Source organism: Nothobranchius furzeri, chromosome 10 (genome assembly GCF_043380555.1).
Source record: "Nothobranchius furzeri strain GRZ-AD chromosome 10, NfurGRZ-RIMD1, whole genome shotgun sequence".
Taxonomy (NCBI): domain Eukaryota; kingdom Metazoa; phylum Chordata; class Actinopteri; order Cyprinodontiformes; family Nothobranchiidae; genus Nothobranchius; species Nothobranchius furzeri.
In genome coordinates this window covers 62,317,377-62,334,761 of record NC_091750.1, presented here as the reverse complement: position 1 = coordinate 62,334,761, position 17,385 = coordinate 62,317,377, and the positions used below count along the sequence as shown (strand labels likewise).

Here is a 17,385-nt window from a genome sequence, read left to right as displayed (position 1 = left end):
AATGGTGCAACTTCCGTGTTCCCATTCATAGAGTATGGACACAACCAGTTACTTGGATGTATACATGCACGTTACAGAATTAAAGATTTTCCTTCGCTCACAATCTGAGATGCAAGCAGAGAACTAATGAACACACATACATAAACGACAGACGGTTGATGTCTTTCTTGGCAGAAACAGGTCTAATAATATTTAAACTGCTTTGTGACTCTACTCAGATCATTTAACTGAAAAAGAAATGTACCAACTGAATGCAAGTCAGCTGCACTCAGCTTAAATGTGCCAGCTTTATGCTCCCACAAGCATCTGAGCTTTGAATGCCTCTAGCCTGGAATGCTGATTTTAACAGCCAGTCTTTAGTGTTGCAGCTGTATTTTTAGCTGAAAGTTAGTTAGAAAGTTAGTCAAAGTCTTGACGCTTCTCTCCAAATAAATTGTTTTTCATTACAAGAAAATGAGAAAAAGAACGCCTTGAATCATGGAGGTCCAAGGTCTAGTGGTTCATTACAAAAAGCTGATTTAAATAACTAACACACACGCACATACACACACAAAACCCCTAACGGGATCATTAGCGATAGTCATCGTCAGAGTGCTCCATTGCATCCAACATGCAATGACAAATTTGTGCAAGACAGCATGAAGGCCAAATATACCCTCTCGCCATGTTCTCTGCCCCACACACACACACACACACACACACACACACACACACACACACACACACACACCTAACCTCTTTGAACTCTCTTTAACTCCGCTATGACCTCAGATTCTCTATTCCCCACTGTCTATTTAACACAATTGGATCTTTGTGTGAATGACCCAAAAATGAAACGTGTAAAGAGGCAGATAATGTTACTGGTCTCTTCTGACTGTGTGACAGCTAAACCCAGATACCAGCAGATAAATGTAACCAAGTCTGCATGACATGGTAAAACTAATGCAATTACCAGAAAAACATGATCCCAGTTGAGAATTTTGTTTTCTCTGCAATCATTGAAGACTTTGCAACAAATTAATAAACTAAAGTGAAGAACTTGGTTCTGTATGGTCACGGAGTAAAGAAACTTTCATGATTCTGTGTATATTAACCCCTTTCCTCCCCTACAATTTAAAATAGATAAAGAAAGGCAATCAACAAAATTTTATCCAAAGAACAACTATGCTTTCTTTGAAAACTTGACATTACGAATAGACAATGATGTAATTTTCTCCTGTTTTTCTAAAGTCTAGTAAACTGCACGAGTTTCCTGCTATTGTTCTTCTTTGTCTTTGTCATTTCATGTCTTTTTAATTTTACTGTTTGATTGTTCTCCAGGAACAAATTTAGGAATTTTAAAATCAGTGCAGAACTAAAGCCATTGGTCTTACTGATCTACTTTGCTGAGTTTAAGAACTGCAGGCACTGATTTGTCATCGATAAAGAGACCACACAAAATTTCTTGGATGGCTATTGCACGGGTAAAAACCTGTAATTATAAAGTGCCTTCTAGGGATCTACAACCCCCCCCCCCCAAAAAGCACACACACCTTCATTCGCACACTGGTGTTGATAAGCTACAATGTAGCCACAGCTGCCCTGGGGCCCACTGGCACCACTGATCCCTCCACCACCAGCAGACAAAGCAGGTTGAGTGCCTTGCCCAAGGACACAACCACTGGGACAAATGGGGCTCGACCCTGCGACCCTCCGGTTATGTGGTGGGTACTAAACTCCTCCTCTGCAACCGTCGCTATAAATGAAGTAAAGCCTTGTTTTGTCTAATCTGTCAAAAGCAAAGGTAGCTGGTGCACACAGAGATTCACCACCATTGGCCATCATTGACAATCAAGAGTAAACATGAGCCAGGCCAAGTTATTTTTGAGGTGCAGAAATGCTTTTTTGAATCCATTTGCATTTTGAATGCATTCAAAATGCCTTTCAGATAGGGCTGTAGCGAAGCCTCGACGAAGTCGACGGCTCGATTCTAAAAATTTGTCGACGTCAGATCCGGAAGTCGACGCACCGCGCCCACTTGTTGCATCCCCAGGAGTTTGTAAATAGAGGAGGAATCTGCCTGTTTTTCCTCTAGTTCGCCCTCTTCTCCGCCTTCACTAACATCTCCGCCAAATACCGAAGACCCGGAACAACGTCCGTCCACTACTAGATTATTTTCCTGTTTTGCCCCTTCGTCTCCCGGCAACGGACAACAACTTCCGGGGTCAGATGTGCGCTGCTCCGTCTCTGTCGCAGATGTAGAAAATCACCGGGAGCGCTTCTCCCTTCATTAAGGAGCTTCTTTCAGACATGAGGAGAGCTGTTTTGGTGGTAGCAGTCTCTCCTCCATGCTGGTCTGTTTGCTGCTGGGTGTTTTTGGTTTATTTAAACTTGGTAACTTGAACTTAACGTTGGTAAAGCTACTGTTAGCATCTTCGCTAACAGCTTCTTGCGTTGGGATAAGCTGTTACGTTTTGGTTTAGAGTTCATCTTTTTTGTGGTGTAGATCTCCCTTTTATTACATTTAGAGTGTTGTGGGTTTTCGGTTTAGTTAAAAATGTAAGACCACTCGCCTCACGCACATAAGTGACCAAAACAAAGCAGCATGGAGACACTCCATCTTCTACCACCTCTCAGGCAGCAGCCTGCACTCCCAGGTTCTACACGTCACCAGAAAACCAACACAATAAACGCAGTGTTATACAAAATGGAAGGCCTGTAGTGTTTATTCTCTTACAGTAAGAATTTATCAATTTTTTTGAGGAATTTATTTGAGATTTTCTGTTTTTTGTTAATTGTGCAATAGAAAAATAATCATTAGATTAATTTTCTAAATAGTCATTAGAATAGTCGACTATTCGATAAAATAATCGTCAGAATAATCGTTTTAAAAATAATCGTTTACCCCCAGCCCTACTTTCAGACACAGCAGAGTAACAGTCTAGCTTAAAGGCAGGTTAGTGATAACGGCAGCCTTGGGGATTCAGTTGGAATATCCCGTCAGTGAAGCTTGACCACTCCGTCGCTTCGCTCTGAGTCCAAACCTTAACTCTCTCTAAACAGCTTGTTACCATGCGAGCACAGGACATTCAACTGACCGGACACATGTAAACACCAGTCTAAAAGAGGCCAAACGTACCAAAATCAGTCTGAAAAAAGGCTGTTGATTCATGCCTGCTGGCTGCTCTGACGCAAACACTCATAGAGTGAGCAAGCACAGCGCAGCTTTCACATAAATGTCCCTTCAGCTGGAAATTGTTTCCAGTGCAGCTGAAAGGCTCCTTTTATTGAGCCGGTCAAACACCAACCCCTTCCCATCCTCCATTTCTCCTTCACACACTGTCTACTCAACATTACACATACAGTCAGGTCCATAAATATTGGGACATCGACACAATGCTAACATTTTTGGCTCTATACACCACCACAATGAAACGAACAAGATGTGCTTTAACTGTAGACTGTCAGCTTTTATTTGAGGGTATATACATCCAAATCAGGTGAACGGTGTAGGAATTACAACAGTTTGCATATGTGCCTCCCACTTGTTAAGGGACCAAAAGTAATGGGACAATTGGCTTCTCAGCTGTTCTTTGGCCAGGTGTGTGTTATTCCCTCATTATCCCAATTACAATGAGCAGATAAAAGGTCCAGAGTTCATTTCAAGTGTGCTATTTGCATATGGAATCTGTTGCTGTCAACTGTCAAGATGAGATCCAAAGAGCTGTCACTATCAGTGAAGCAAGCCATCATTAGGCTGAAAAAACAAAAGAACCCTATCAGAGAGATAGCAAAAGCATTAGGTGTGGCCAAAACAACAGTTTGGAACATTCTCTAAAAGAAGGAACGCACCGGTGAGCTCAGCAACACCAAAAGACCCGGAAGACCACGGAAAACAACTGTGGTGGATGACCAAAGAATCCTTTCCCTGGTGAAGAAAACACCCTCCACAACAGTTGGTCAGATCAAGAACACTCTCCAGGAGGTAGGTGTATCTGTGTCAAAGTCAACAATCAAGAGAAGACTCCACCAGTGTGAATACAGAGGGTTCACCACAAGATGTAAACCATTGGTGAGCCCCAAAAACAGGAAGGCCAGATTAGTTTGCAAAACAACATCTAAAAAAAGCCTTCACAGTTCTGGAACAGCATCCTATGGACAGATGAGACCAAGATCAACTTGTACCAGAGTGATGGGAAGAGAAGAGTATGGAAACGGAAAAGAACTGCTCATGATCCTAAGCATACCACCTCATCAGTGAAGCATGGTGCTGGAAGTGTCATGGCGTGGGCATGTATGGCTGCCAGTGGAACTGGTTCTCTTGTATTTATTGATGATGTGACTGCTGACAAAAGCAGCACGATGAATTCTGAAGTGTTTTGGGCAATTTTATCTGCTCATATTCAGCCAAATGCCTCAGAACTCATTGGACGGTGCTTCACAGTGCAGATGGCCAATGACCCAAAGCATACTGCAAAAGCAACCAAAGATTTTTTGAAGGGAAAGTGGACTGTTTTGCAATGGCCAAGTCAACCACCTGACCTGAATCCGACTGAGCATGCATTTCACTTGCTGAAGACAAAACTGAAGGGAAAATGCCTCAGGAACAAGCAGGAACTGAAGACTGTTGCAGTAGAGGCCTGACAGAGCATTACCAGGGATGAAACCCAATGTCTGGTGATGTCTATGTGTTCCAGACTTCAGACTGTAATTGACTGCAAAGGATTTGCAACCAAGTATTGACATGTATGAGTCTGATTTATGGTTCTTATTCTGTCCCATTACTTTTGGACCCTTAACAAGTGTGAGGCACATATGCAAACTGTTGTAATTCCTACATCGTTCACCTGATTTGGATGTAAATACCCTCAAATAAAAGCTGACAGTCTACAGTTAAAGCACATCTTGTTTGTTTCAGTTGATACCCATTGTGGTGGTGTTTATAAAGCCAAAAATGTTAGCATTGTGTCAATGTCCCAATATTTATGGACCTGACTGTACAAGAAAACAGCTTTTTCCCCCTTTTAGATGTAATCAAATAATATTTTCATAAGTTGGAACCATGTAAGATTGCTGGGTGTGTTTACTCATCTGGGATAAAACCTATCCCAATACAAAAAACATAAACAGACTTTTTGTACAATTTTTGTTATAATAGCTAAATTTTTTCGACACAGGAAAAGGTTTTTCAGCTAATCTTTATTTTCCTTAATGAGTCACATGTAAAAAAAGACAAACTGAACTATCACAGGCTATATAAAGCCTCAGTGCATTTTTATTGTTCCTGTATATCTAATTTGTGACATTTCCATACAAAGTTTCCGTTCCTGTTACAATTCAAACATCTAGTTTGGAATCCTGCTAATCATGAATCACATTAAAATAGAACCCAGAAGTCAGACTGCCCAACCAGGGGAGGAATTTCAGGGACAGAACGTTGTTGTGACACGAGCAGAGCTACACCATCATTACACGTGAACAACGGCGTTTAGATCGGTTTGTACTGGGATCTGGAGAAACACTGACTTAAGTGTGGGTGTTTCTCAACTCGCTGTGCTGACAGCAAACACGTCACACTGTACAGGAAGGACAGGTTGTGCTGTGGCTCGTTTTTTATGCAAATGCACATATGAATAATTCTGTGGACAAAACACACAGAGGCACTTTAAAACCTGCTGCATGCCTGAAGGGCTTGGTGAGTATAAATCAGCATGGATATTGCTCACACCCACCTGTTCAAGTCAAGCTCAGACTCAAAATTATAAATTATAAAATGCACAAGTATGAAAGGTGCTTCTGAACAGTCAGGTACAATCAGAACCCGAATCGGAAAGTAGAGGTGAAGTCTAGTTCCCCTCCACATCAAATTCCTCGGTGAATGCAGAGCCGTACCTGTCAACATTTCAACAAAGATTGATGAAACGAGGGGCTCTCTAATGTAATAGGACCTTATACTTTCATCTGAAGGTTCCTTAGAAAGGACCTGAGCAGGACAGAAGACGCATTCAGTCGTCCAGCTGGGTTGATCCAACAAGTAAAGGGTCAATCTTTTAAGGCCAAGAACTTGGATTTTGGTGAATTAGGGCTGGACAATATTTCAATGACTATATATATATATATATATATATATATATATATATATATATATATATATATATATATATCGATTAATAGACATGTGGTGCAATAGAAAAAAATTGACCAATAAAAACTTCCATAAGTAGCTTCATACTACATAAAGACTCAAAGCACGCTCAGTCACCAAACAACAATTCAAATTCAATTCAATTCAAAAATACTTTATTAATCCCAGAGGGAAATGGATTAATGTCAAACCCTAATGTGACTTAAACAAGATATTGCAGCAAGGAGAGGCTGAAGAAATTGTCCCAAAAAGGTTACAATAGTTCACCTGTGTGGGAATATTTTCATTCTTACAAGTCTGACAAAAAAATAAAAGAGCAACAATGTTGGTTTGCAAAATTTGCAGAGAATCAATCAAAAACAACCAACTTGTTTTATCATTAGGACTGCACTTAAAATATATTTTCTACATTTTTTTAATAATTTTCAATAATTATTTATACGAATCATTATTTTTTAATCGATAAGCATTTTTTTTACATCGTCCAGCCCTACTCGTAATGTGGAAGTCAATGTCAACCAAAAAGGAAATAATTTGCTGATGGTTCTTTGGTTTTGCTTTGAAAAATTAACATTTCAATCTCAGAAGTAGATACTGACTGCATAGCTGATAACTGACAAACTCCTTTACATATCCTTTTCTGAGTGCTACATGCACACAAGAAAAAGGCTCTGCTTCAAATCATTGTCTGCTATTACATTAATTTTTCATTAAGATCACCCCAGATAATGAAGCTCAGGTGGGGAAGACCAAACCTCATCAAAGAACAGTTACATAAACAATCAATTGGTGAGTGGGTCCAAGCAGGACTTCCTGTTGGCGTTATTAAACATGCATCAATACAAAAGAGATTACAAGCAACTACAGATACCTATTGGACATGTACATTGACAAAAGGTTTGCTAATAACAGCAGTTGTCAATACTAATACAAAATACAATGCAATCATCTTAAAAAGACAAATCTTGGTCTTACAAATGGATAATAAAGACAACAACATGGTCTGGAAACAGATCAATACACATCTTTTTATTTTCCATTACCTTTGGCCTAATTATGCCCTTAATGTATGGCAGAATCATTCATCTTAGAAATATTCTAGCAGGAACAGTCTGTCGGTTCCTCATCACTGTGGCACCAACTCTCAGATGTTTAAATGAATCTCAATTGTGCACATCCTGCACTTTCAGGGCAGCTATCAGGGCTTTTTACAAGGCCCACGTGTGACCATGTCAGTCAATAGATCAACTGCGCCACCAGGGCCGTGTGACGCAATCCTGGAGCGCGACTCAGACTGCCAACACATGGCATCAATAATACACGCTCCATCCAACTGGCACCATGGAGATCCAGCAGAGCTCTCTTCTGCTTTAAATGTGTCAATCAAGCCTCCATAGGATGAAGCAGAAGGACCGCCTGCAGACCATTTTTGGTCTACCATCTTCTCGAGCTGACTGCTGAGCTAGGCCGAAGTTGCTTCCAGGACACGTAGGGCTGCTCTCAGCAGTAAGGGTTCCCTCGACCATTGTTATTTCACCGGAGACCAACACACCGCTCACCTCTGACCCTGACCTTTGACACCTTTGTGCATGTAGCCCATGAGGTCAGTGTGTGAATATACTGAGCTGCCCTCAGAGCCACACACATAGCAGTTTAACTACACTCAAACAGTGAAAAAAGAAAAAATATATACATTCTAAGCAAATTTTTAGATGGATGGATGGATCACAGTGGCAGAAAAAATAAAGGAGATATTTGTAATAATTGTTGTCAAGTGTTTAAAGACGTAATTTTTATATTTTACAGAAGTAAATAAATGTTTGTAGGTTTGAAACTCAACATCTTGGTCTCTAAATATTTATCCATTTAATAAAAAATAGGTTAAAGCACAGAAGTCACAAAAATCAATTCTAAATGTATGTAACTAAAAGTCCTGTTAGTAGCCCAGCAGCCCAAATGAACCTCTATGACACTGCACTATTCTCCAGCCCTTCAGGGTAAAAACAGCCTTCTGCAGACAAACATTTCAAATTACGGCTCATCAGTGCAGAACATCTGCTGCCATTTTCCTCCACCCCAGCTCTTCAGTTGGGTCACTTGGCCTGCTGCTGATTCCATATTGGAAATTCTGCTTTTTGGCTACGATTTTCCCATGAAAACAAGACGTTTGTGAACCGCTGATGGATGGGTCCTACAGGTTTGTGTTAGTGCTGGACATCTGTGGCTTTCCAATAAACGTAAAGATGATGAAAATTTGTCTGGATAAGATTTCCAGACTGCATCTATGGATCCCTATCATAGACGTTTCTGTTTGAGATAATGACTGAGCTTCAGCCTACGCATAAAGATGATGATTGCTAGCACCTGTTACCTGTTAACTAGTTACTCACACACTTGACTATAATCTCACTAAACTCCTACTTGTGTGTAGGTCCAAGAAGATTTGCTAGCTTTTGCTAAAGTTAGATTTGTTTCATCCCTGAAGTTAATTTACTACAAAGTAAGCAATTAGAAGCAATGCTTGTGAAAGCCCCCTGATGTAGATTATGGTCTGTTTCAGTCAGGGCTGTAGTTGACACAAACAACACTGGGCGTCTGAAAATGACCCACTGAGTGCCTGCCAAGTCTGTTTTTTTTTCATAAACAAATTCAAAGCCACAGCTTTATCTTAAATCATGTTTATTGAAAAGTTTTCGTGATGCTGATCGAACCCGTTTATTCTGTTCTGGTGTTGTGAGATACCTGCAGTGGGCCATGCACACTGTCGCCCTCGCACAGGCCTTCAGACCTCAAATCCAAGCGTTGTTCTGTTGCCATGGGGACCATTTCAACTCCGTCAGCACTTGAGGTCTGCCTGGAGTGAGCTAATTTGCCCCCTCCTCATTCTTCAGTTTTTGAAACTTTCTATCCCTCCTCTCTTTCTCCTTTGGAAGGTGGAAAAAAATTCCATCCTCTATTCTCGAGGGGAATGACTATTCCTTCTCTCAGATTCATTCACCCACTGTGTTTGGAGCTAGCAATCTTCTCTCCTCCTACTCTCCCTCCTACTCCATGGAGTCTCTCTAAGAATGTGGATGTGAGCGAGTTGGAGGAAATTGAAAGAATGTGCATCTGCTGCCGATTTCAGCTGCACAGGGTCAGTGAGATGCTGATATTTGTCTAAATTTCCTTGGGGAACCAAAGGAGCTCATTTGATGTATAGCTTGAGCCGTACCATAGAGGGAAGTAATTGTTCAGGAGATTAGAAAACCTTAAATGTCTTACTCATGCGCAGCATTTTGACCTTTATGTTTCTCCCGTGGGCATGTTAGCAGCATGGTACCAGCAGCTCTGGAGTCCATTAAATTAACTTAAAAAATGTTGGCAAAAAGAAGGTTTCAAAAGAAACTAAAAAAGCAAAAATATGAAGTTTATATTTGGTGGTAAATAAGGTAATAATCACCTAAGAGTACAAATCAGGTTTGAGATATAAACCAGCTGGTAGAGATTCAGAGAGATATTTAAAAACACTGGACTGGACCTGTGCAGTATACTGGTTTGTACCAACAACCAGTGTTTATTTTTATTATGATATGAATTTTTTATGCAATGCTAAACCAATAAATAGCCCAGACATCGTCTGGAATGTGCGCAGTGGGAAAGTCTTTCAGCAGGGACCAATTTCACTGTTGGACACAAACACCACAGCGTATAAAACAAAAAGGTTTGAACCAAGAGAGCAGTCAAACATTGACTCAGAGGAACTAACTGCAAAAAGAAAAGCTACGTCTATGGTTTGGAAGTTCTTCGGGTGCAGACCAAACATCTATCTTTTGCAAATGGCATTGAGCAGAAGTGGAAGCCGGCGACGGTAATAGCAACTTTCTTCACCACCTCAGCCGACTGACGTCCATTCAAGACCGACGTCTGTCAGCTAACCTGTTCAAGACAGGTTTGCCAAAGCAACTACACATGACAGAAAAAGCAAGTGGTGATTCGAAGATAATGAACACAATGCCATTCAACATCAAGGACATGGTTTATATAATTACTGTAGAGAAAGATGGTATTGTTGGTAAGAATGGTCTTGCATGAAAAAATACCATCAATAACATAAAACTTGTATCTTCTTTTAATAAACTGTGTTGTGAAATTGTTGCCATACTGCTCAGCCCTACAAGAACCAGATTCTCACTTTTTGTCATACCAGGGGTGGACATTAACTTCAAAACCAACCGGCCAGCCGGGCCGGTAACTCTGAATATTTACCGGCCCCGCCAAGAATCTACCGGCCCCGCTGGTCAGCTGCCAAAACGAGTCAAAATAACAACTGAACCATTTTAAATGTAATAAACCTTTATTTTGTACACATTCACAAACATAATAACGTATTCAAGTTTGAATTTTTTTGTTCCCTCAACAAAACACAATTTTGTCGTTGCATACTTCCAGCATACAACGCAGTACATCACCAACTCCACTTTGCTGTACTCGAGCCTTTGGCTGTGTTCGAGATGAGCCAGTTCTAAGCAGATTAGACCAGCAGTGATCGGCGAGCAGTGCATGCCGGTTAGATTTGTGTCCGAATTGACGCCGACTTGCTCTGACGTCATGCATACGTAGGCAACGATAACCTTGTGAGATCAAGGCGGCCGCAGATTTTGGAGCAAGGCGCTGCAGTTGCTCTCCCTTGGCTGCAAAACCTAGAGGATGATGGGAAACACCTGGCTCTCACCTGATCAAAGATCTGATTGGTTCATATTTTGATCCAAACATCCGGTGGTAGAACATGAAATGTTAGTTGGCCACATGTATTCTGTAAATCATGTTACGTTGATGATGACAACAATATAGGCCATAAAGAGGAATGTGTTTTGTGTTCTTTTGTCACGTTTCCTATGAGCACACTGAAGCTACAGCTGCTAACCTTTACTTATTATTACAGTCATGTCTCCATATACAATATATGACATCCACAAGCACGTGAGGATGGGTTTCAGCTGTTAACAGGCACCAGAATTAAAATTGAAAATTGAACAAGTATGCTAACGCGATATCTTCATCCATCGTCACCCCCGAGCTACACATGTAGGGAAATCCAAGAGATTCAACTGGCAGAAACAACTGGTTCACACCATAGTCTCTCTCTCTCTCCTCTCTCTCTCCACTCACTCACTCACTCACTCACTCACTCACTCATACACACACACACACACACACACACACACACACACACACACACACACACACACACACACACACACACGTAGAGGAAAAGAGCTGAGGAAATTGAGGACACCAGGTAGTTAAAAGAAAAACCACAGCGGAGCCGAGGCGCGCCTCGAATGGGGCGCGTCTGATCTGAACTGAGGAGCGGCGAGCAGCGAGCAGCGGCCGGACTTCGTGAGCGATTCGCTTCGGGCGCTTCCGCGGCCGGTGTGTCCCCGGCGTAAACGCCGGCTTTCAGCCACTCCCCCTGCTGCTTCCGTCTGTTTTCCAGGCGAGGCGCTGCTCAACTCGAACACGGCCATTCTCTGTGCCTCCCGTCTTCTTTAAACCGCCAAGAATCGTTCCACCTACGCACACGCTTCTCTGCTTCATACCGTTTCGAACTGTCTCGCTTCTCCTCACCAGTTTTAAAGCGTTTTGCCGGAGATTTCATCAAGAAATCCAATCCCAGTGGTGGCGCGATCTTCCTGCGTGCTTGTGTGTTTCTAGCGTGGTTCCACTTCGTCTTTAATAGTGACTTATAGTTCACGTGACTATAAATAATCGTGCAGTACGTGCACGAATCGTACAAGTGCAGTAGGTGGCTAGAGGCGCGCAGGTTCACGCGCGCGAAACGAAAACGGCAGCTTCCTACAGGGCGGGGCCATGATGTAGGCGAAAGCCGGTGTGTAAATGACAAATAAAGCTTGGGCGCCACCCGGGCGGTAAGTCGTCAAGTATTTACCACCCGACGAGAAAATTTAGCGCCAATGGCGCTCGGGCGCTTTAACGGTCCACCCCTGCATACGCAGGGATAACGCAACCACAACATAAACAGACCCATAAACTGAGTACAGTATAAAACCACCTTCCATCAGGGATCTTCCAGATCCACTTGGATTAAGCTTCCGGTCATAAAAGATCAGAAAATGAAACACTCAATTCCCGATTATGTTGGTAATCCCTGGGAATTCCACAGGTCGTGCTATTAGATGCTTCAACTCCGCCAGGACCGTGTTCATATTAAGGTCATCTCGCATCTATGACAAGATGGACTTTCTGTTCAGGGGATCAGCAAAGCCCGGATGGGCAACAGCACATGCACAGCTGGGATAACTGATCTCTACACGGACGGAACACATTACGTGGGTTATCCTTTCTATACATAGACCCAGGAGTATTCTTAGTGCGCAGAGAGGATGATGGACCTAAACTGCAGACGGGAGATATTATTTTCTCCAAAACCAAGTAGAACATTTTTTCATGTGACTTTTATTGCTTGGGTTATTTACCCAGGCAAAGGCCAGCATAAATCTTTACGAGGAGAGCTCATGTCACAAGCCACAGTCGGTGAGCAGGTGTAAAACAAGTTAATGTGTCACATGAGGAAGGTGATTACAAGAGTAACATACAGGCTTGTAAGGTCACCTGATAATGACGGTCAGCTACAAAGGCCAAAGACTCACCTCGTCATTTTGGACTTGTAACTGTGGCAACTGAGATCCAACGACCACTCACTCCGAATCAGAAAAGAAAATATAAACCCTGGATGGCTTCATGTCAAACATGAGGTAAACGTCAGAGTTTGAAAGGAATTAGATTTTTTTAAAGGTGCAGCTGACAATCAATTTCCTTCTGGGATTACTAAAGTATTTTTGAATTGAATTTAATTGGATTGATAAAAATGCTATTTTTAGATAGGTGGCAAATATGATCAAATCAAGTGGGATTCAAGAAAATATCTAACTAAAGAAGCCATTAAATTCAATGTCATGAGAGATAAAGTCATTTTTCTTCATTTTTAGGTTTATGTGATCAACAGCACATGATAAAGTAGCAAATATTTATCAAGGCCATAAGGCCGGAATATACTTGCTGTTTAACAACGCGTATGCATGTTTGTGCGCGTCTTTCAAAATCAACGCAACGCGTCCAAACGCTGCAATATACGAGTAACCAGTAGGCGGAGTTGACAAAACAAGCGAGACACACTCCCCATGGCGACTCCGTCTCTGGATTAGTCTTTCTTGCCATATAGGCTTGAGCAATTTGTTACATTTTTCCCACCGCCAATCGTCAGTCCAATAAATGTCGATGGGGTATTTATTCGTGCACGTGACTCTTTGAGCAACGTCATGATGCACAGACTGATTTGCGAACACAGTAGAAGTACGAAGACTGGTGTTTTTATAGAAGCGCAGCTCAAATGTTTGCTGGAAGAGAAAGTTTGTCTAATTTAGTTTAATTTTGTATTTTTTGTTAGGTAGAGTGATGTATAAACGGCTCGTATTAAACACGGTCAAATTGTTAAAAAGAAGCCTCGTCTTCGTTTCCCTGCGGTGCCCACTATTGTGGTATTTGAAATCAATGAAATAAATCGCTGCAGCATTTGGACGCACTCTGAGGAGGGAGCATTTGCTTTCAGCCAGAGGTCAGTTGATCTATTTATCCCCGTCAATTTTGTTTTTAAAATAATAAATAATCATTCAATTTCTATTCTTTTAAAATTAATATTTAGTCCAAACAAGCTGATCAGAGTGCCCCATATAAACACTGCAATTAAACGATTTCACTTAAATTAGGAACGTTTCACCTGCTGCGGCCCCAACCCACGATCCTTCTGTTCCGCGTAAACCTGGGTTGCTCACCTGCAGCTTGTGCGTAATCAAACGTCTCTAGGGAGCTTGCTGAAGAGGTTATTAGGTTCTGGACCTTTGCCTCAGATGGACTTGTGGCTGTTAAAATGTTGTTCTGGATATATCTGCACAACGCTGACACACTTGAAGCAGGTGCGCTACTTAAGCCAAAGCTTTACAATCAGGAAACATTTCTCCAAATGAAATAACCAGAAGTCTTCCAGACTCTGAAAGATAGACGGGTTTCCACTTTCCACTCGACATTGTGCTCTTCTGCTCTTGTTAAAACAATCCTAACGGCTCAGCTCATTGCCTACGGTCAAAAAATTTGTCCCATTGCCCAACCCTACTATCTACTAGGGCTGGGCGATATGGCCTAAAATTAATATCACGATATACTGAAGATTTCATCTCGATAACAATAAATGGACAATAACTACAGGTATGTGCAGACACAAAAGTTGTCCACTAGATGGGGCTGTCACAAGAATTATGTTAAATCACATTTTTACGTGACACAAGGTGGTACAGCTTCTTAAAGGGACATGAACGCTGCAAACCTACACACATTTTTTCATTTTTTTATTTATCAAATTTATTAAAATGGGAAAAATTATCACGATAAGAGTCAGAAATTTCAATAACAATACATTTTTTATTTATTGCCCAGCCCTACTATCTAGGGTACAGCTGCTGTCTTTTTTTCTGCCGTGATCTCAAAATTAACCAGTTATTGTTCTCTTCTACTGATGTTTCTTTAGGCTGTAACCCACAAACCAGACTCTTTTTCCAGTCTGAGTTCTCTACTGTGCCCCCTAATGGAATCCACCAGTACTATACGCAATGCAGTGCCATGCAGCTAGCCTGGCAAGCCAGACTAAATAAATATATTATTTAGTCTGGCAACGCTCCATTGATGGTTCTCAGTCGTGGGATGGGTTCTACCGTTTTCTTTCAAACAATCTCCGCAAGCTACTGAACAACGAACAATGTGACGTACTCACTGCAACGGATGTCGACAAACAAGGCAGTCCACTGTTAGTGAATATACATCCTTTTTCTAATTAAAGGACATTTATCCGTTTCTGATTCTAATTAAGCACAAGTCCAAATAGTCCAAAACTGATGTAAAAGCAGTTTCAAACAAGCTGTCACCAACTTGTTCCGCTCGTCGCATCCTCCCGCCCATCAGACAAACAGTCTGTGATTGGCCCACAAAGCGGATGGAGTACTGTGATTGGTCCACAATAGAGAGAGATCCATATAGAGCTGTGATTGGCCAGCCAGAATGCTGCTAGGGGCTGCAGAGGTTCAAATGGAGCATTCCTAGACCAAACTTTATAAAGCAATGATTTGAACTAGTTCACTAGGGTACCATGCAGCATCAAAGAAGTAGACTGCTGCCTGCGCCAACACGATGTTCAACAGCAACTATATTTCGGCCCTAAGAACTTAATAAATCTAACCTCACATAAACAAACATGTTAATAAACCTAGTGAAGTTTGTAAAAACATCAGCAACTATTAAACAGCCATCACTGGCAATCTGAACAGAAAATAATCGGAATAATGGAGGGATTATTTGGAGAGGAGATGGGTTAAAAGCTTGTAAAGCTGCAATAAACAACTCCTGAAACAATATCCTGGAAAATGAAGACAGGATGGTGATGCTTGGCCATAAAGAGCGACATTGCGACCACATTTCAAAATTATTTCAAAGTTTTTATGTTTTCTACAATGCACTTACTAATCGTTTACAACAATATTTTGCTATTGTAGTTATTTGTCAGCTTTTAGTCTTTCGAGGCATTCGTTATTTAACAGAGGAGATTTAGGCTGCACTGTCAGGTAGTTTACAAATTTTTGTTTATTCTGAGATTAAAAACAAAGTAAATAATTAAAGTCAGTTAAAAAACAATTGCAAAGATATTTTTGCCATTCAACCCACTAGCTGTTTTCAAATCTCATTTGAAATCTGATTGAGTATTGCCTCAAAATATTTTTCTCAATTACTCCTTAGCATATAAATATTGTGGGAAATATAATCGATCATAGTGCAAGTTACAAAAAAGCAATAAAAACTAATATTATAAACACACATAAATAATTTGAATGTTTTATGTTATAAACCTAAAAACGTAAATTAACTTCATAATTTAGATTTTTGTTTGAATTAAACTCAATAAAGAAATTAAATTTTCAACCTAATGGACGTTAATCATTGTACCACAATGGCTAAATGTAAGAGAAAAAAATCCATTTCAATAGTTTCTTAGCACAATTAGATAAAAATTGCAAGTAGTATGTTAACTACCTATTAACTATGTTGATAAGATTCAGCAAAAAGCTGCTTACAACTCAACCACATCCAACTTGATTATTAAATCTAACTCATTCCTTAAAGTGTGTGTGTGTGTGTGTGTGTGTGTGTGTGTGTGTGTGTGTGTGTGTGTGTGTGTGTGTGTGTGTGTGTGTGTGTGTGTGTGTGTGTGTGTGTGTGTGTGTGTGTGTGTGTGTGTGTGTGTGTGTACAACAGATCTCACCATGTCTACAGGGATGCTGCCAGGCATCTTGAAGGTTTTCCCGGTCCTCTGAAGGATTCACGCGAACATAAACACCCTCACACAAGAAGATAAACGTTTCCTCTTTTCCTTGGCCTCGTAAAACCTCCAACAAACTCACTAATAAACAAAAATGAAAAAGGACGCTCTTCGTTGGGTTTAGAGCAGGACAGACACAATGTACTCCCTCCCGGTGACTCGTTTCAGTCAGAACACCGAGCGAGGCAGCCTAGACGGTTTAATTGTGCCTCTTCCTTTGTTATTGCACAATCATTTCGTCGAATATTCCTCACGCGAACACGTAGTGATTTTACAAGTTAATGCCGACCCGAGGGCCTTCTTCAACCAGTCAAACATCAACAATACCCCGCTTCAGAAAAAAGGTGTCTACGCCATGCGAGGAAAAAAGCCAATACTGCTACAACATCCGGACACGGGTCTTTTTCTTTCTTGATAAAGCAGTTTTGTAAAAATCCTCAACCTCGACCAGGTAGCGTCCTTAGTTTAACTCTGACACGGCGGCGGGGTGGCAGAAAAAAGGTGCCACTCGGTATAAAAGTGTCAGCTGTTCTGTTTAAAGTGCGTGAAAGAGTGTTGACGGCGCTATGGACCGCACTCTGCTGTACCGTACAACCCGCAGCTCAGCTGTCATTCTGCCTCCAACACATCAAGCTAGCAATGGAAAAAACAGCAGTGCTTCCGGTTTGAACTTTCAAAATAAGGCACATTTGGTTCGTCAATTTTATGAACGTTCACATCGTCAGTAATAGAAAAGTGTTTCTGTTAAACGAAAAATTCATAATCTAGTCATATTTTTGTTAGATAACTTCTATTTCTATTTCTAGAAAGTCTGGGCCTCTCGGCTTTGGATGCCGCC

The 17,385-nt window shown here is 41.2% G+C and overlaps 1 protein-coding gene across 1 annotated transcript in view; it reads right to left on the bottom strand.

Moving 5' to 3' along the window:
- The window catches only part of ubl3a (ubiquitin-like 3a), a 46,794-nt gene extending 29,643 nt beyond the window's left edge, over window positions 1-17,151 (bottom strand). Inside the window, exon 1 of the mRNA XM_015961617.3 lies at window positions 16,491-17,151. Within this exon, the coding sequence (XP_015817103.1) occupies window positions 16,491-16,517 (27 nt within the window). The 5' untranslated portion in view covers window positions 16,518-17,151. The remainder of the gene's footprint in view (window positions 1-16,490) is intronic.
- Between the last annotated feature and the right edge of the window lie 234 nt (window positions 17,152-17,385).